Raw genomic sequence first — 20,677 nt, 5'->3', positions numbered from 1 at the left:
GGAAAAAGAGGCCCTGCTTTTCTCGGGGAGAGGAAAGCCATCCATTCATTCAACAGCTATTTACTTACCACGAGCTCATGAGCGCTGTGCTGGCGTTGCAGAGAACGACTGAGATGGACCGAACTGACCTCATGAAGCTGACGCTCTGTTGAGAGACCAATAAGAGCACGCAGCAGCCGCCAGTGCCGTGAAGGAAATGCACGTGGGAGAGAGAGGAGGGGGCTACTTTAGGGACGGTCTCCGAAGAGATGACATTTAAACTGAGGCCTGAAGGACAGGAATGGGCCAGTTGAGGGGAAAGCCTTCCAGGAGGAGGGAACAGCGTGTGCTCCGTGGTGGATATTCTAGGAATGGAGAGAAGGCCAGAGCGGCTTGAGGGGAGTGTGTCAGGGGGAGGGGGTGAAATGGGGCCCAGAGGACAGCAGAAGCCAGACCCTGCGGGGGCCTGACTATGATGAGGCCTTGGCCTTTATAGATATTATTGAACTTGCCTTTTCTTTTTTTTTTTTTTAAGATTTTATTTATTTATTCGACAGAGAGAGAGACAGCCAGCGAGAGAGGGAACACAGCAGGGGGAGTGGGAGAGGAAGAAGCAGGCTCCCAGCGAAGGAGCCTGACGTGGGGCTCGATCCCGGAACGCCGGGATCACGCCCTGAGCCGAAGGCAGATGCCTAATGACTAAGCCACCCAGGCGCCCCATGAACCTGCCTTTTCTAAAGACCCATCTAGCTGGAGACAGAGAATGACTTTGGCAGTGTCAGTCCATTTGGGCTACAATAACAATATCGTAGACTGGCTGACTTATAAACAACAGAAAGTTATTTCTCACAGTTCCGGGAGCCTGGAATTCCAAGCCAACGTGCTGATTTGGAGTGTGGTAAAAGCCCACTTCTTAGTTCACAAAACAGCTGCCTTCTCACTGTGTCCTCACATGGCAGAAGGGGTGGGGGAGCTCTCTGGAATCTCTTTTATAAGGACATTAAGTGGGTCTGAGTTCAGATGCCTGCTTCATCACTTTTCTGTGCTATGAGGCCGGGCAACTTCTCTGAGCTTTGCTTTTCTCACTTGAAAATGGGAAAAATAATACTCACTGCAGGTTTCTTGGGCAAATTAGCTAGAGAAATGGATGTGGAATGTCTGGCGCTATACGTAGCACCTGGTAGGTGATCAGACACACACATTCCTTCACAAAGTGGGGAAAAGACAGATATAGGCACAATTTATAAACACAAAGCAGGTAGGGCTGAAAGCAGCATTAAAGGATCCAGATCGCGGAGGCCTTGAATGCCAACCTCTAGCACATGAACATCGATGAGCAGTGGGAGCCAGTGAGGGTTTCTGCGCAGGGGAAGATTATGGGAAGAGCTTCCTTTTAGGAGGAAGATAATTATGGCAGCGAGGCAAAGGGAGAAGATGGAAGGAAGCTGTGCTTTCCTTCTTCCAGCCCCTGAAATGTAACTTTACTCAAGCTTCTCCCCACCCCCAAAGCTCTACCCTGAAGCCTGGGTACCTGGAACTTTGCTCTAAGGCCCACTTCCTTAAGCCCATGATCTATTTCACAGGACCACACGTGCCCGGCCACTGACCATTTATAGGTTCAGCTGTGTTCATCACGAGCATCTTGCTGTGCCAGTCAATCAGACCACAGTCTTGGAGGGAAGAATCTTTTCAAAGTCCCCTGCCTTTGTTCTGGAAAGAGACCTGATTGCATCTCAGACAGTTGATGAAGAGAGGAAGAAAATGTGCAGGGCCTCAGCTCCCTGGGTCTGGCTGTCCATCCTGGGGACTTAGGATTTGGGAGAAGTACAGCCTGACAGTCAGGCAGACATCAAAAATCACAAAAAGACCAGAACCTAATCCAGGCTGATAGACTCAATGCCCCTGGAATGTGTAGCCCCCCTCCCAGATAAACCTGCCATATGGAATTCTGCGGTCTGTCGGCTTCAGCATTGATTTTCTATGGTCTGCAGCTCTCGAGCTTGCAAAATGCACTTCTAGAACAGAAATTCAGAAGAATGAAGTCAGCTAAGGCAGCAAATTTACCTTTTTCTCTGCCCTGTTCTCTTCACACCCCGATCAGGGAAAATGCCAGTGTTCCCAGGAGTGTGGACACAGTGAAGCTTGGTGTGAAGAGGTCCCTGGGGAATGGGTAGGGACAAAAGCAAGCCCAGCCCTGGAGAGAACTTAGGTTAGAATTAAGGAGATGGAGATGGATTCATTCATCCCATAGGCATTTCCTCAGGGCCTCTCAATGCTAGTCTGTGCCAGATCCTGGGGGACTTGAGACAAATAAGACTCATTCCAGCTCCTTGGGGGCTCAGAGTCTGGCAAAGGAATCAGATCTATAAGAAGGTAATAATAGCTTTGACAAGGCATGGTGACAGCTGGGCGGGGGGGGGGAGCAATTATATATCTAGGATGGAAGTCTTCCTGGAGGAAGTGACATTCAAGCTGGGCTTTGAAGGCTGAATAAGAGGTTACTGGCAGACAGGGTGGGGAAATGAATCGCTTACCCTAGGATATACAGATAGGATAAAGCAGAATATATTTCCTTCCAGAGATAACAAGTCATTTCTATTTTGGGGATGTGGGAAGAACAGAGGCAACTGGTGGGAGCTGAGACTGGACACAAAATCAGGGGCTAAAAAGAGGATCAGGATTGGGAAAGAGTGGATGTAGTTCATGGCAGGGTTAGTATTAAAATTAGGTTTGAGATTTGGATGCACTTAAAGGGAGATGTTTAGCTGTCTCAGATCAGCTAATAGCAAAACAACGAAAATACATGTACTCTACACGTATTATCTCATTTAGACTCCAGAACAAGCCAATGAGGCCAGTGGCTATTCCTTTCCCATCTTACACATCAGAAGATAGGGGGAAGTACTGCATCTTCTGCTACGGGCAGGTGAGAGGAAAGTCTGACTTCCGGCCACGCCTGCCACAGCAGAGGAGGTGAGCCCAGCAGGGCTGAGGACCCAACTTTGCCGCTTCGTGTACAACGCGGCCAGGTCGCATTGCCCTTCTGGGAAAACCGAGGAAGCTGGCTGATTCACAGATTTCCTCTGGCGTCTGCCTTCTGTGGTTCTGCCTTATTAGGAAGGCTTGGCTCATTCAGAGGATGAGGTAAAAAGAACAGAAAAGCCAGGCCTTCCACATACTGGACATTTCCAAGTCACTTGACTGGCGATTGCGCTTCAAAAGAATGTGCCTTGCAGAAATGCTATTAGTGAGGGTCCTGGCATGAGACAGATGTCTCCCTCAAACACGGTCACCAGAGAAGTTTACTGAAGAGCCCACTTACAAAGGTGTGGGCAGGGCTTGGGGAACCCAGAGGGCATGGTGCAGTACCCAAGACTTTCAACAGTGAAACTGTTAATACCCTTAGTGGAAAAAAAGTGGTTCCGGGAACCCTGAGGGAGAAGGTGTGTGGAAGGCCACCTTTGATAAGCACAACCCCGCAGGGAGAGAACTCAGGAAATTATACCTAGACCTCTCTCTTCTTGTGCCCTCAGTCTCCTGCCAGGGCCTCCCACTGGCCAAGCCCAACAAGAAGCTGAGTACAGGGAGCCCATTTGTGAAATCCATACAGGCCATCCTTTGAGGCCAGAGCAGGGTGGTAAAACCTGGCAAGGAAGTTGGAGGGGCAAATGGAGGGGTGGGTCCAAGTGAATCAGCACCCTACTATCCAGGATCCTGGCCCGGGACGCTGGGAAGCATCGTCCCCTGGATGACCGGGACTGTATTTTGAAGGCTGACCTTGGATCCGGGGTGGGAAGGAGCACGGGGCTCTTTCAGGCCTAGACCGGAGCAATGCAGTTTGTTGGGAAGAGCCCCTGCTTCCTAGCAGGACGACATTGGCCAGGCTCCCATCCATGCGCTGATGTGTACGTTCATTCAGACGTTTGTTCGCCCACCACCTGAAAATGACTCTGAGCCAAGCCAGGGCTAGGAGGCACTAGATGAAGAAGTGTGAAACAGCCCCAGCCACCTTAGCTTGTGAAATATGCCTAGAGCCAGACAGCGATGGGTTCTTTCTACCAGTTCTGTGAGTCTGGAGTCTGCTCTCAGTCATCCCCTCTGTAGTATGGGCCAACTGCCTTTTCCTCCCAGAGTTGTCTTGAGCATTCAAGAGGAGCATTTCAGAAAAGCAGAAGGCACTGCACCTGGCATGGAGGAAGTGCTCCACATTTGGGAATCAGTGGCCTCTGTTCCAAGCACGCATCTGCCCTACGCTCATCTCCACCACCCTAGTACGCCGCTCTGCTACTATTGTTGCAATTATACTGTACTTGCATTTGTTGCGACTTTTATCTCCCTCTCTCCTCATCTCTCAGAGTGTACACCTAGGAAAACAAGCTGCTGGCCTCTCACTACTCCCTGAATCCCCAAGGCTTGGGTCTGGGTTTAAAATTGCCAATACTTTATACCGTGGCCAGACATTGCCAATGGCTTCACATGCATCTTCGCATGAGGAGGACAGCCCTGGTTGGCAGGCGGTCGTAGCAGGCCCATTTTACAGATGAAGGAACTGAGCCCAGAGACGGTAAGCAACTCGCCCAAGGCCACGGGATAGATAGCGGCAGAGTCGGAATTTGAACCCGGGAGCCTGGCCCTCAGATCCCGCGCTGGACCGCGGCTCCTGCGCCGAGCGAGTGCGGGAATGAATTGACCGGTCAGTCAGTGACTGGCCGGCGGATGCGCGCCCGTCCCCTCCCCTGGACGCCGGCGCAGGGCGCCGGGACAAAGGCGCGGCGGAGGCCGGACGTGGGCTAGCCGGGTCCGCGCGCCGGGGGCGGGAACGGGGCCGGGCTCTTTAAGGGGGGCGGGGCGGTGGCGCGGGGGGCGGGCCGGGGGGCGGGCCAGGGGCGGGGGACGGCGGCGGGCCGGGCCCGAGGGCGCGCGGAGCGAAGGGCGGCGGCGGCGGCGGCTCGTGCTCGGCCCGTGATCTGCCGGGGCTCCGGATAGAGCTCGGCACGCCGCTTTCCGCCCGTGGCAGCGCGCCCCCCGCACCCGCGTCCCCCGCACCGGCGCTTGGTCCCGCGGAGGACGGCCATGCCGCCACGGCGCAGCATCGTGGAGGTGAAGGTGCTGGACGTGCAGAAGCGGCGGGTGCCCAACAAGCATTATGTGAGTGCCGCGCGGCCCCCACGCCCCCTCGAGTCCGTGCCCCGCCGGGGGCGACCGAGAGCCCCCAGGCTCTGAAAACTTCCGAACCGTCTGCTCTCTCCCCACCCTCCCCTTCTCTCCCCCCTCTGCCCTGCTGCTGCGTGCCCGGGTCTCTCCCAGCTCCTCCCCCTCCCCCTCCTCTCTTTTGCCCGGTTCTCCTCCCCTCTTTCCCGTCCTCCCGCCTCGCCCCCCTGCTCGCCCCTCTGCAGCTCCTCTCCTCCTTTCCGTCTCCCCCTTGTCTCCCCCCCCCCACTCCTCCTGTCCATCTGTGGAAAAGTCTGGCCCCAGCCAGTGTAAGGGACAGAGAGACAGAAAGAGGGGGAGGGGGAAAAGAGACAGAGAGAGAAGCTCCTGTTCTCTGGCGCCTGCCCTGTTCCTCCTTGTCCGGAGGCACCCAGACCCTCAGTGCCTAGCCACAGGTAGCCCCTCTAGGGATCGCCAGGTTTGGCTCCGTCCTTTTGGAGGATCCGGCCGGAGCCGTCTCTGAGAATGGATCCTTTCAGTGCCTGCACCGTGAAAAGGTTAAAAAAAAAAAAAAAAAAAAAAAAGTCCCTGCCCTCTTTCTCCAATAACTTCTGTTTAAAAATGTAGGAAAGTTTTCTCCTGGTACCTCCCTCTGTAAAATGAGAATCTTGTTTAGAGCTGGTGAGGACTTGAGAAAATGGGCCGATAGCGTCATTTTGCAGATGGGAAGGCTGAGGCTCAAAGAAGCTGCAGGTTCTAGAACATGGAGCTGCATTCAGGCCTTCCCTGCCTCTGGAAGGTGTGCCAGGGCAGGCGGTGACCCCCAGATGGGGAATGGATTCTGCAGCAGTCTAGGACCTGAATCTGGGCTCAAGGGGCCCTGGGACCACCTCAGAGGTTTTGGGTGGAGGGGTAATGGGTCTGTGGGAGGTTGGGCCCAGGTAAGGCCTTGGGGAGGCCTTCTTACTGGAGGGAAGGGGGCTGTGGTGTCTCTGGTGGTGAGAAGGGGGCAGTGGCAGCGCCTAGCTGCAGAGAAGTTAACCAGGAAGGAAAAAAGAGCAAGAGGGAGGGAAAAAATCCTAACAAAGAAGTGTAGAACAATGAATAGCAAAGGGCGTTGGCTGGCTAAACTCAGCTCCTTGGCCTCCCTGCAAGTCTCCTCTGGGTCTATTTTCCTAAGAGGCTCTTTCTTATAAAGCAGATCTACATGACCTCCGTGAATAGCCTGTAAAATCCTGAAAGGAGATAGCCGGAATCCACTCTGCACTCTCCACGAGAAAGGGTGTGCTGTGTGAGTCCGTATTGTTATTGGCCGGGCAGCCAGTTATTCAGCCCTTAGCCAGGCGGTGGGAAGCTATTTCCTGGACCTGTGGCATCTTTAGAGTGAAGTTTCCTTTGATTCCAGAGCGGAGCTGAATTGTCCTTTTTTTTTTTCCTTTTTGTTCACTTGTTTCAAATGCTGCCAAATCTTGATTTCTTGTTTGAGCTTGTTGAGTGTGTAACTGAGTTGCCTTTTTGGTATGAAGACAGTTTTCACCAACATGGCAACCAGAGGAAGTCTAAAATTCTCCATGCTCCCACCCCATCCTCCCACCCAATCCGTGAGCTGGCAGAACGAGAATAAATGCAGCCACACTAACGGGGCGTCACCATCCACTCGCCCTCTCCTGTCCGCTCCCAGCACATGCATATGAGGCAGAGGTTCTTGAGCCCATTTGACAGATGAGGAGACTAAGGCTCAGAAAAGTGAGGTCCTAGGCCTGAGGTCACAGACACGGGCAGAGCCAAGATGTCAGTCCAAGTCTGTGGGACCCCAAAAAGTGGTGTTCCACCTAGAACCCACCACTTCCTAGATCCCATAGTTTCAGAGTTTCCTTAAGCACCGTCCCCTTAAGGACCGGGAGGCCTGCCTTCATTTGCGATCCCCCTGTGGCTTTTCCTTCTCTGCTTAGTCAGATCCATCCCCGCCAGCTTTCTGAAGCTTCTGCAGCTTTTAGGGAGCATCCTGCTTAGCTTTCCATCACTTTTTAGGGCCCCTTGGAGACGAGTTAAAATACAGATTTGGGTTCAAATTTTGGCCTCCACTTAGTGGCTGTGTAGCCTGTCTGAGACTCAGTTTTCTCATCTGTACCTGGGGGATGATGGTGCCCACTTCCTAGGGGGAGGGACCACGTGACACCAGGGCTGGCATGCTGTAGCTGTTAGAGCCTGCCTCCCTGCTCCATGGTGTCCATGTCACTCTGATTGGGAATGTGCCAAAGTCATGTGTGGAGGGATTTCACCAAAAACTTGTTTTTCTGCATGTGGGTTTAGTCACTGTTGTGACTCAGGAGGGCCTCCTCCCTTGTATCCAGGCTTTTGGGTTCATCAGATGAAGAGGGGCGATGGGTTAAACTGAAGCCTGAGGCATCCGTAGGAACAGGACAGATGGAGTGCCATGATGGCAGGGGACCTGAACCCACCAGGAACTACCGGCGCCTCCCTCTCCTGTTCTCAAGACATGTCCACCCCATCACTCTGGAAGAAATGGGCACAGAGGCTGCTATTGGTATGGGCCTAGACTTTCATCCCATTTGGTATATCCTCCTCTCTGAACCTGACCCAGCCACCCTGAAGAGAAAGCATGGCAAGGGGAGTTGGACAATCCTGAGCTTTGCCATTTCCTGCTGTGTGACCTTAGGCTGGTCGATTTATCTCTCTGAACTCCATCTTCTATAATCTGCAAGTTGTAAATGCTGTTCCTTCCCTCTGGGGCAGAATTTCTCAACCTCAACACCCTTGACAATTTGAGCCAGATCCTTCTTTGTTGGGGGGGGGGGGGCTGGTCCTGAGTATTGTAGTATGTTTAGCAACATCTCTGGCTTCTACCCACTAGGTGCCAGTAGCGTCCCCCTCCCAAATTGTGACAACCCAAAATATCCCCAGACATGTCCCCCAGGAGTTTAAAACCACACCACCCTACCCCCCACCCCCTGCCTCAACCACTGTGTCAGAATATACAAATCAGTTACGGAGAATTCTGTTAGCCATGCCCCCTCATTTTCCACCACCCCTCTCCCCATTTGCAGCTACCTTGGCCACCACCTCTTCATCACTCAGTTGCCTTAGAAGGAACAGGTCACAGGTACTGTGGATGTCATGGAGAACTGCGCCTGAGCTTAGGGCTGGGTCACCTATTCCACCTGAAATGACATCTCCGTGATCAGGGCAGCATCCTCTCCATGCCCAGCCCCACCCTCCTTCACTTCTGGGCACAGGCAATCATCAGTGGACCCGGGGCCAGAGCCACAGGCCAGGTCTGGAGAATGCAGGGGCAGAAGCTCCCAGGACCTTTGAGATCCCAACAGTTGGGCAGGGATTATTATGGATGATATCAACGATATTGTGATTTAGAGAGACTCCCCTGGAGCTGCCCCCCTCTGTCAGAAGCAGGGAGATTGAAGGTTCAGGGAGCTGCCCCCCTTCTGTGCTAGCACCTTTCCTTCCCCAGAGCGCAGGGCTTTCAGAATGAATGGAAAGGGGCTTTCTTTCAAAGGTGATGCCCTGGGGAGACTCTCCCTGGCTGGGTCATCTTCTGGCTTGAGGGGAGGAGGAAGTGCTCCCTGGAGGTTTTACAGGATCACCCCCTTTCCTGCAGTGAAATGGGATATACAGAAACCTTGGGTTCAGAAGAGAGTCCCTGTCTGCAGGAGCCAAGAGATGCTGGCTTGCTCTGTCTTGAGATCTTTAGATGTTAAGAGGAGCAAGATGGTGGTGGTAGCAGTTATAACAGCAGTCATCGTGATCGCTGAAATTCAGTCAGTTGTTGTGGGCCAGGCACTGAATTAGGCTCTGTTTAATTAGTCATCACAACACTATTTCAAATATACAAATGCATAAAATGAAATAACTCTCCACCATGCAGCTCTGTCACAGCTTCATATTTGGCTATGTTTCAGATCATTATTTTTGGTTTTTAAGAAACATAGCAGATGCAAAACCCCTATGTACCCTCCCTAACTCTCCCCCTCCCCAAAATGAACTGGTGTCCTGCATTTGGTGTTTGTCATCCCCATGTACTTTTTAAAAATAGACTATTAGAGGGGCGCCTGGGTGGCTCAGTCAGTTAAGCATCTGCCTTCGGCTCAGGTCATGATCCCGGGGTCCTGGGATCGAGCCCCGCATCAGGCTCCTTGCTCAGCGGAGAGTCTGCTTCTCCCTCTCCCTCTGCTCGTTCCCCCTGCTCATGCTCTCTCTCTCTCAAATAAATAAATAAAATCTTTTTTTAAAAAATAGACTATTAGATCTACTAGGATTTTCTTCCTCTCACAGCTTTATTGAGGAATAATTTACAAGCCATAAAATTCACTCATTTTAAGTGTGTGGTTTGCTGATTGTTTTAGTGAATTTATAAAGCTGCGTGACCACCACTACAATCCAGTTTTATAACATTTGCATCACCCCCCAAAAAATCCCTGGGACTTGTCTGCAATCAGGCCCCTTCCTGCCCCAGCCCTATGCACCTTTCAGTGTTTTTACCTCTTTAACACTGCCCCAAATCTTTTATTGAATGTTTTAAAACTATATAAAAACATTGCCCTTTTGAGATCTGTGCTGATACATGTGTCCCGGGTCATTTTAACTGCTGTTTAATACTCCATTGGAATGACCACTCTTTCTTCTGGCCCGTTTTGGGAACTTCTGGGGTGTCCCAGCAGTTCAGGTCTGCGCAGCTGCTTCCTGCACGTGTACCTGAGGTGGGGTCGCTGGGTCTAGAGGCTCGTGCATTGTCACCTTTTACATTTCTCTCTCCTGGAGCAGTGTCTGTGCCTCCCTTTGCTGTGTGTCCTTGCCAACACCGCGAATGGTCGGATTTTGTAGTTGGAGCCAGTCCACTGAGTGCAGAACAGGATCGTGCAGTGGCATTCGCCTCTCCCTGCTCGCTCGCTGGTTGAGCGTCTTTTCCTACCTCCATCAGCCATTGACATTTCCTCTTCTGTGAATTACCTGTTGTAGCTTTTGCCCCTTTCTCAGTATATTGAATTATTTGTCTTCTAGTAATTGGTACGATTTCTTTACACAGGCAAGATTCTAATCTTTCTAGTAGTTACCTTAGCATTCCCACTCTCCCCTTGAGACTAGAGGCTCAGAGAGGGGAAGGTGTGTACCTGAGATCACACAGCAAGGAGTGGCATGGGGAGGGTGCCGGATGGATATGTGGTGTGGGCCAGGTGATAGCACTATGATCCCACCCCTATGCCAGGTGACCTCGGGTGTGTCACCTACCTTCTGGACCCCGGTTACCCCCTCCTGACCCTTCCCTCATCTCACTGCTCCCTCAGCCTGGAGGGATGCAGCACAGGCAGCTGCCAGCCGTCATCATTCTCGCCCCAGGAAGCTTTGGGTTGATTGCGCCCCTGGAGTGATGGGGTGGCAGATCCAATGCCACCAGCCTTGAAACCTCCCTTCTCCATTTGCCAGGTTCTAAGAGCCTGGGGGTCACTGTTCTGAGCTGTTGAGTTTTGCAGGGTAGATCACACCCTAATTAGGTATTACTAGCATTCTCGTCTCAGTCTATAGGAGGCCTCTGGCTGGCGAGCTCAGTGGTCTGGAACAAGGTGTGAGCCTGCCGCCCAAATTAGCTGCATTCTGTGTCCAGCCACCAGTTACGTGGCACCCCTTCTTTTGCAGACACATGCAGGGCAGGGCAGCAAACTTGGGTGTTGGAGATAAACATGGCCTTGGCTGACGCAACCGCCAGCCTTAGTTTCTGCATCTGTGGAATGAGCACAGTGTCTTCCTCCTAAGAGGAAGTCATTGTTGTGTGCTTTGTGGGTAATGTATACACTCGATCTATACTCCGTGCCTTCTGCCAGAGGGGTAAATGCCAGCTACTAGCACGTTTCTTTCATGATGAAAACAACTGGCTTTGAGTCCTTCTGAAGCACTTTTGGGCTGGGTGACCTTGTAGACGAGCTACCCGCAGGTTTATAAAATGAGGGCAGGAGGGTGTAATAGGACTTATCTACAAGTATAGGGTGATTGTGAAGAATAACTTGTGTTGCACAATATTCAGCCTGACGCATCATGTATAAAAGGCACTTAATCAGTGGTAGTAGTCATGAAAAATAATATTGACAACCATAATAGCCGGGACCCAAATCTGCGTCTCTTCCTGCCTGCTGCTGCGAGGCCACGCTACGTGTTCTCCATGCTCTTTCATTCAAGAGGCGGATATGGGGTGCCAGCCCCAGACTGGACACCCTGCAGCTGCCGGCATAGGCCGTCAGCAAGACTGAGCCTTCCAACCCACCCTGGAGGTGGGCGCTTGTCATGCGCCCTGGCCGTGTCTCGGAGAGTAGTGCGTTAGGTAGGCATTAAGGCCCCTCAAGTATGTTGTTGGTGGTGGTTTTTAGCGGCTGTTGCTTTCTTCTGGTTGAAAACCATTGGGCCTTATCAGTTGCATTGCATCACCCTGATCCCTCTGGCCCCTGGATGCAAGGAGATCCCAGCTTGCTCCTTACACTCGGGGCCTCTGCAGTTGGCCCAAGATCAAGGCGGATGGAGCTATCGTATCTTCAGATTACTTACACGTCACTTTAGTTCAGACTTTGAATCTGTGTCCCTCCATGCTTCTGGTGAGCACAGAAAGTACACCAGACAATCTGGGTTCAAATCCCTGCTCTGCCACCTACCAGTAGTATGACGTCAGAGAAATGACGTATCCTCTCTGCACCTCTATAAAATGGGCATAGTAACAGTTCCAATGTCCTAGGACTGATGGGGGGATTAAATGGGCCCAGCATATAGTCAGGGCTCCATCGTTCTGAGCTATATTAGGAACGTACAAACATAGTAACGTTTATGATAGTAAGAAGTCTGTAACCACTTAAACGCCCATCAGTGGAGAACAAGATAAATAAAATGTACTATATCCACATGCGAGGATACCATCAAGATGGTAAAAATGTATTCTGTCTTCCGTCATGGGAATATTAAATAGTAAAAGCTGCTTGCAAAACAACACGCTAGGGCTGATTCCCACCTGATTACAAATGAAGGATGAAAATATGTGTCTGTGTAAGCACAGAAATATAGCTGATAAAATATGTCACTTTTTTTTTTTTGCTCGTCTGTGCTTTTCTGTTTTCCAAATGTTCTGCAGTGAACACATATTCCTGTTTTTAGTGAAAATAAAAAAAACAGCAAATGCTCATTTTCAAAAAGAAGCCATGCCAAGCTGCGGGTGGCTCCAGCCAGGTTCCCACATCCTGCTGCCCCATCCTGTCCCGAAGCAGTGGGATTCTCCAGCTCCTCAGAGAGCCTGTCCTCCCGAGGTAGGCGTTGGCCTCCGAGCCTCTTCCCCCACTCCCGCTGCAGAGGGGGAGGTCTCTGCATGTGGCTTTCCAGTGCGAGAGCCCACGGAGTGGAAAGAAATGAGTTTAAAATACCTCGAGGGAAGGCCCGAGCAGATGCTTTTCCGAGTTCAAATGCTGCTTGCTCAGCGGGTCCAGATTCTCCTCCCCCAACGCCCGCAGCTGAGGAGGGTTGGAAAGAACGGCAGGCCTGAGTTCTGTGCTCTGCGCCGAGGTCATAGGGCACGAGAAGGGTCGTCCAGATTAGAGCTATGCCCCTCACCCCGCTCCCTGGGTGTTCTGGATTCACTGTTAGCCCACCCGCAGGTGCCCAGGGGTCAGCATGGTGTCCAGTTGGCTGTCACACTGCCAGAAAAGTACTAGGGGACCGCACCATTCATGGTACTTCTGAATATCTAGGATACTCATTTCCTGACTGCAAATGGGGCATGCTTTCTCCCTGGGAGAACGGGCTGTGCTAGGGGGAACAGTCTTGCTTTGCATGACTCAGTTTTCTCCTTCCCCTTGGAGATGAAGGCCAGCTGTGGGTCACTGCGGCTGCAAGCAGGAGAGCCACTGGCTGAGTAGCCTGTCAGCCTGGTGGGTGCAGGCAGTGAGTCGTGGGCACCCATCGCTGGCCATAGGAGAGAAGATGAGGCTTAGTAAGAAGGCCATGTGGCTGGAGGGTTTTGAGTGTGGCTTCCGCACTCAGAGACCGAGTTCTAGTCTGATTCTGTCATTCACTCGCTGTTGGCCCTGAGCCTTCTCCTCTGGGAAGCGAGTGGCTTTGGTGGCTTTGCAAATTAAAGGAGCCTTTGTGCAGAATGCCTGAGGACAGTGCTGCTGGGACAGTTGTGCTTGGAGCTTCCCAGCCTGGGGTAATGCCCAGAAACTGGGGCCCTGTGGTCCCTTCCCCACAGCCCTTGTCAGCAGGGTTAGCCGGACGCTGGGTGGAGCAGGCCTCACTGCCCCCTGCTGTGACATGGGGACTGGCTGATGTAATAGGGCTCAGGAAGCTGTGTCTCACAGTGGGGCCCTGTGGGCAGGGGTTAGTGGGGCTCACTCCTCTGGTCCAGCCTTTGTCACGTGTCCTTCGTTCCTCCGCCCCCTTCTCCAAACTCTGGGGTGTTTTCCTCCCGTACTTGCTGGCTCCGATGCAAACCTGCAGGCGGGCCGTGAGCCCAGGGCCTTCTTCGGGAGGTGAAGGGAAAGGGACCTAGTGGCGCATCTCTTGTGTGCAGGTGGGCAGAGCTCCACCCCCTGCTTCTGCAGGCCTGTTTCAGGCCGTCCCAGGGCTTAGGGTTGCCAGATTTACCAAATTTAATAGGATGCCCAGTGAAATTGGAATTTCAGATACACACGTGATATTTGGAACATACTTCGACTACAAAATTATTCATTGTTTATTTGAAATTCGGATCTTACCAGGCACCCTGTACTTTGGCAATTCTACAAAAACCACCACTTTCAAAAAAAAAAAAAACTAAGAAGGCTTTGGACTTCATAATAGTGACAGTGTTTGTTGAGAATTCACTGAGCAAATATAAATCCCTCCAGGGGCCAGGCACTTGGAAGTGCAGGGACGATCTACAGACACACAGACCAGGAATTCAGACTTCAGCGAGGCCAGTGTCCTGAGAGAGACAGGCAGACAGGGTGTTTCCGAGCTGGTCTGGAACTTAGGGGGATAAGCGGAAGCCTGTGCACTTGGGTTCTGGGGAAGTTGAGCATGGACAGAGCAGCATGGAGGAGGTGACCCGAGGCTGATCACAAAGCCAGGGAGGGATGCTGCAAGTGGAGAAAGGGAAGGGGATTTCAGGCAAAGAACAGGAAGGCAAAGAAGCGGAAACCCGGGTATGTGGTGCGTTTGAAAGAAGCAGGAGAGATTTGAGTGATGGAGATGAAGCCTGACAGGTGGGGGCCGGAAGGACCCAGGGGCTCCTGAGTGGGCCAACAGCCACAAAAGAATAGAAGGTACGAGCCCCGCCCTCAAGAAGGGCACAGCCCTAGTACACACGGGCCAGGGCCAGGGCTTGGGCCCAGAGGGGTCCAGGAGGAAGTAAGTGGAATAGTTGGGGAGCTGATACCCAGGGGCCCTCCCGTGGGCTGGATGGGTAGAAAGGCCTTCCACAGGAGAAGGGAGGGGGCAGAGCAGAGACAAGAACGTGGGAGGCTGCAGGGAGAGAGCACCTGTCCACAGGAGGGCTGTCGGTAGACCACGAAGATGAAGTCGGGCGGGAGGGCCGGGAGGGAAATACTAGAAGGGACTGTGAGCGCCAGTAGGAATTCCGAAGTTTGGGAAGGATTAAATAAGTCCAGACTTGTTTTGTTCTCAAGCCTTAATAATAATTTTTTATCCTTATTACGGAATGGGTGTTACGTATCTGAGTCTTCTTACGTGCTCAAGGCTTTTCATGCTTTATATCACTGAATCCACTCAGCACCTCTGGGAGATGCAAGTAATAGACACGAAGCTGGCTAACTTAGGCTGTAGGGAATGTATGGCAAGATGGCTCTGGCAGAAGGGGGTGGGGGGAGGACCTGGCCAGCTGGAGCCACCCCGGGAGGAGGAGCTGCCAGGGGACATCAGAGCATCACCAGAGGCAGGCAGCTGCTCCATCCCTCAGTCCTTTGGCCACTCAAGAGTCCAGTTCCAGGAAGAGAGAGTCCGACTGGCCCAGCCAGATCACCTGACCATCCTTTGGCCAGGCAAGGGCCAGATATTGGGATAGATAGTCCCCCTGAATTGCAAGTAGCGGGAGAGAGAGTCATTGGAGGAGATTCAGGGTACTGTTCCTGGAGGAAGGGACAGGTGGAAACAATTGATGTCTGCTATGTGGGTACTGTTATTAGCCCATTTCACAAATGTGGAAACTGAGGCTTGGGAAGGTGGGATAGTTTGCCCAGGATCGCATTCAGCTCGGTGCCTATCATTGACTATAAGGGTATAGTCATTTCTCTCCCCAGAGATGAAGGGAAACATTGCCTTAAAGCACATAAGGATAATATTTTCTGGTCTGCTTAATTAAGCAGAATTGCATGGACCCCCTGCCCACTGCATTGGCAAAGAAAGCTAGAAACCCACGCAGTGGCGTCACCATTTCCTCCTCCTCAGCCAAGGTGTGAATCAGCAGCCTTTGGCTTCGGGCCACCCTTGGCCGGCAGTCCGTTGCACAGATGTGGGTTTATTGTCTGCCCTGGGCCAAGCCTGGCCCCAAGCCGGAGAGAGGCTAAGATAGCCAGGCAGCCTTTGTCCCCATGGAGGTCACCATCTCTTTGGAACACATCATCACAGCTTTAGGACGGTGATGGGGCCTGGCGTGGGGCTGTGGGACCAGGAAGGGGTCTGAGGCCTGGGCGGCCCCTTCCTCACTGGGACAGAGAGGTGTGCTCCGGAGGGGGAAGGCTGACTAGCAGAGGAGTTCTCAATGCGGGTAGAATTCAGAGGGTCCTGAACTTGGAAGGGGAAAAGTTCATCTTTATTTTCATTAACCTCTGACCCTAATTTAGCAATGCCTTCCACTGTGAATGAAGGCAACACCCCTCAGTGATATTAGTGGTACCGGGGACTCCGTCACCCGTAGAAATTTCCCTCTGTTGCCGGAGGGGAGAGGAGTGGGCAATGGTCATTAAGGAGGGCACTTGATATAATGAGCACTGGGTGTTATATGCAACTGATGAATCACTGAACTCTGCCTCTGAAACTAATAATACACTATATGTTACCTAAATTGAATTTAAATAAAAAATTAAAGGGGCGCCTGGGTGGTGCAGTCATTAAGCGTCTGCCTTCGGCTCAGGGCGTGATCCCGGCGTTCTGGGATCGAGCCCCACATCAGGCTCCTCCACTGGGAGCCTGCTTCTTCCTCTCCCACTCCCCCTGCTTGTGTTCCCTCTCTCGCTGGCTGTCTCTCTCTGTCAAATAAATAAATAAAATCTTTAAAAAAAAATTAAAAAAAAAAAAGAAATTCCCCTCTATTTTCATATCACCTTACAGCTGTTGCATGGATCCCAAAGATCATTTATCATCTGCTAGTAGTAAGTAGATCAATTACTAGTTCAGAATTGTGGTGTTTCAACCTACTGCTAGATTTCATTATTACGTTAATAGAAGGGTACCTATAGTCACCATTTTGTTTTTGAAACATTTTTATTAGAATTCAGTATGATGTTTCATTTGGAATCCTGCATTCTTTATTTTATTTTAAATCATTCCGAGAAGTGGCCCATAGGTTTCGTGAGATTGTCAAAGGGGTCTGTGGCACAAAAAAAAAAAAGAAGAAGAAGAGAGAGAGAGAGAGAGAAAGACAAAGACTTCTGGGTAGAAGTTTCCAGCTTTGGGTTTGGAAGACAAGGTGGCATGGGTTTGACCAGCTCTGCTGGTTACCAGCCGTGTGACCTGGAGTAAGCATCTTAACTTCTCAGTGCCTCAGTTTCTTCATCTATAAAAATGAGAGTAAGAAGAGTACCTACGGTGGGTTGTTTCACGTAAAGGGTTTAGAGCAGAGCCGAGCATGTGAAAATGCTGGGTAGTTACCCATTAGTGTTATCTTTACCGTCGTCCCTATCACCATTGCTAGCCATGATAAGCACCTCACAATGATAGGACTCAGGTGTTCTGGCACGATCACACATCCAGAAACATCCTCTAAATGGACTAGCCCCGGGTGCACCCCCTGTGATTTAAAACACTTTTCCCGGAAGATTTATATATTTGGGTATTTAGCAGTGCGGTAATTAAAACGCTGTTGAAAATAACCTTGATGTTTCTCATGGAGGTGTGATTAGATAAAGGATCCATGGCCTTCAGTGGACTATTAAGGGTCTTCTAAAAATGGCTTTTTCAAAGAATTTTTAATGAATGGGAAATGCTCACCATATAATGTAAGTGAAAAAGACAAGTTATGTGTACAATGTGATCTCGATTTCAGAAAGTACTTCAGTGTATGGAAAAAGGTCTAGGGAAGAGCCCAAAACATCGTTTCTGGTGGTGGACATGTGGACAGTTTTAAGACCTCAGACTCTGCCATCAGCTGGCGTAGTGCCAGCTGGACGGAACTGGCTACTTAATCTCCCTCGGCCCTACTGTTCCGTCCGCTGCAGAGTGGAAACAGCGGTAGGGTGCGGCCTCGTAGGAGGTACCTCGAGACTGTCGGGTGCTGTGAGGAGTTACGGTCTCTTTTATACTGCATTACATTTTTGTGTATTACCCCCCGTTTCTCTAGAGGGGAGAGAACAGTGTAATATGGTGGACGCAGGAAGGCTCCCAGGAGGGAGGGAGAAGGAGGGGAGCCTGCTTCCCTTGCTGTCTTTTTTCCTATCTCATGGACTTATACGCGAAGCACAAGAAGCCAGCAGAAAAGTCCACAGAGGAGCTCAAATTGAGGCTGGGCGGAATAGTCTCTCCCAGATGAGGAGCCCAGCAGGGCGTGGGCACAGGGTTGGCCAAGGGTACGCTCAGACCCTGACCATTAAGAATCGCATACAGTTTTTGCAGGAAAAGGGGTTCCTTGGCTGTACAAAGCTTGGAACCCCCTTCTGCAGCTGCCCTACTTTACTGGTGCAGGAATCCCTCTCCCTTTATGACACCTTTCATAGGTGGCCGTCCCGAGGGTCTGAGAGCTCAGTCCTTCCACATTCTCATCAAGTTCTTTCCTCCTCCATGGCCCCAAGCCCAGGAGGACGAGATGAGGCTGGACTTAGGGGTAGGGACAGCTGTTGGGGAGGATCCTAGATTAGTTTGCCTCTTTCTGCCTGTCACCCAGCCAGGGCACCCAGCTTTGACGCAGAACCTCCCAGTGGACCAGCCGCATTGCAGTGCCCATATGTGGGGGCTAGTCGTCTGTTGAGACGTCTTCTTTTCTCCCACTAGCTCTGAATCCTTCATAGTCCAGAGCCTGACTCAGAACAGGTGCCAAGTGTGTTCCTTGAATGAAGCCATGACTGCCTAAGCCCCCTCAATTCCAAGGTCCCATGATTCTAGGGTGAGGGACACAGACATCGTTGAGCTGACACAGATTCCTCGTGATGACCTCCTGTTGGCACCAGACTGAGCATTGTGTCATAGTTGTTAAGGCATACACTTTGAAGGCAGCCAGACCTGGATGCGAATCTTAGATGTGTCACTTTCTAGTTATGCAATTTTGGGTGGGTTACTTAACTTCTCAGAACCTCCGTATCTTCTTCATCTATAAATGGAAGACTCATCCCAGTACATGACACGTAGTAAACACTCACGAGAAAAGTAACTGTAATTCTTAGTCTCGTGCACTGGAAGCAGAAGGAATCTTCCAGCCCTCTGGGATGCTATCAGGTTGAACCATATGAAATTGTCAATTTTTTACCCATACAAATAAGTTTCACTTGGTTCACCCTGATGATCTGGATTTGATTTTGGCCTCAGGAACCCCACGTGCTTACATGGAAGGAGGTTAATGTCCACCGCTAGACCAGGCGTCTTACGGACATTAGCCCAATCATACATTTCAACAGCCCGAGAGACAGGAAATACTGTTGTTAGCATCCCTGTTTTACAGATGGGGAAAATGAAGCTGCCAGGTAGCTTGCTCGAGGACATGGTATGGCCAGGATTGGAACCCATGTCTGTCAAACTCAGAGTCTGTGAGGTTGACACTGTTGCTGTCTTGAGTCTGGGCTGCCTGTTCTGTGTGGCATGGCCTTGCCTTGTGGCTGGGAGACTCCCGGCCTTCCCTGGGCCCCCCTGGCCCAGCAGCTGGCAGTTGCAGAGTGAGACTCCCTGGGAGGCTCTTTGGAACCCCACATTTCTGACCCTCATTTAGACAGTCTCAGCTTCTAGAGTTTTCTGCTACCGTGTCTTTGGCTTTGGTTGGGGGACTGGAGGGTGACAGGAATGATTTGTGTCAGTTATCCTTCCAAATTATGGGAGTGTTCTTCCCGAGCCCTCCTGTTCATTTGTTGAATCCGGGGCCTGGTATCTAGACTCTGGATCCGGGCCCAGTGTCCTCTGGTCCAGCTCTTGTCCACAGCCCCACCAAGGCAGAGCCAAAATGGCTGCTAGAAGCAGGAGGTCAGACAGGGAGCTGTTGCAGAAACCCAGGCTGGTGACTGTGTTGGTCTGAACTAAATAAGGCCATTGGCTTCTCCCGACTCAGTTACCCCATCTATAAAATGGGGGTGATAATAAGTCCTTCCTTGTTAGGGAATAAGGACCCGTAGCATGGCCAGGAGGAAGGAAGTGCTCATTAAATGTAAATTGGTGGTGGTGTTCTGCTGTTTTTCATTAAGAGGGAACCACTGAGAGACTCTAAGGAGGAGGGGAATCCAGTCAGATGCTGTGTTCTAGAAATACCCTGCTGGGGTGAGCAGAGAGGCAGGAGGACCTTGCAGGAACAGCCACTGGCATCCAAAGTGAGGTGACCCGGGCCTGAGCTAAGCCTGTGTGGTGGAGGAGATAGCCAGTAAGGAGGCAACATGACCAACAGGGAAGGGAGGACCCAGGACAAGAGCTGGCTACGGGACTCCTTGCCCTGTCCTGTCTCCTATATCTTTCCGGCCACCCTTGCTCCCACCTCCTTCTCTACTGAGCTCCCTCCCATCCTGGAGGTCCCAGGTCCATTTGACCTTGTTTTAGAAAGTCCCAGACTTCCAGGGTCCTCTGATGTCTGCCTGGTGGGATCAAGAATAGCCAGGCTTCTGCATACATTTCATTGTCTTTGTGCCACTGACTCTGGGTTGGGGGAGAAGTAACAGTGACAATTCTTTATTGAGTAGCTACTATGTACCTGGCGCTGTGCTTGGAGCTTTGCATGCATTGAATTGTCTGATCCTTACTGTCACCCCATGAGGTAGGCACCACCATTACCTCCATTTTACAGATGGAGAAGCAGGCTGAGCTAGGACTCGCCCCGGCCCATGCAGCTAGGAAATCACAGGGCCAAGGTTTGAACACAGGCAGTGGGAGGGGCTGGCTAGGGTCAAACTCTGATGTTTTAACAAGCACCCCCAAGCGTACGGTGCAACCAGGTTTGAGAAGCTGTCAGGGACAGTCAGTGTGGTTGGGGCCACGCACTGGTTTACGAGCTCATTTCATCTATACATTAGAGAGGACCTGCTGCTCGCAGCGCTGTCTTTGGCTTCCCACGTGTGGCCTCATTTACTTTTCAGAATGGAGCCTTGTTGCCCGAAGTCACCTGGCTAGTAAGTGGTCGAGGCAGGATTCTCCTCCGCTGTTC

At 51.5% G+C, this 20,677-nt stretch overlaps 1 protein-coding gene across 1 annotated transcript in view; it reads left to right on the top strand.

The window, feature by feature from the left end:
* Positions 1-4,883: 4,883 nt before the first annotated feature.
* Positions 4,884-20,677, top strand: part of SH3PXD2B (SH3 and PX domains 2B) — a 101,088-nt gene continuing 85,294 nt past the window's right edge. The window contains exon 1 of the mRNA XM_026510971.4: positions 4,884-5,127. Coding sequence (XP_026366756.1) covers positions 5,053-5,127 — 75 coding nt within the window. The 5' untranslated portion in view covers positions 4,884-5,052. The remainder of the gene's footprint in view (positions 5,128-20,677) is intronic.

The sequence above is a fragment of the Ursus arctos genome, unplaced genomic scaffold, assembly GCF_023065955.2.
Source record: "Ursus arctos isolate Adak ecotype North America unplaced genomic scaffold, UrsArc2.0 scaffold_15, whole genome shotgun sequence".
Classification (NCBI taxonomy): Eukaryota; Metazoa; Chordata; class Mammalia; order Carnivora; family Ursidae; genus Ursus; species Ursus arctos.
Note: the sequence above shows the minus strand (reverse complement) of the source record. Positions and strands in the feature narration are given on the sequence as shown.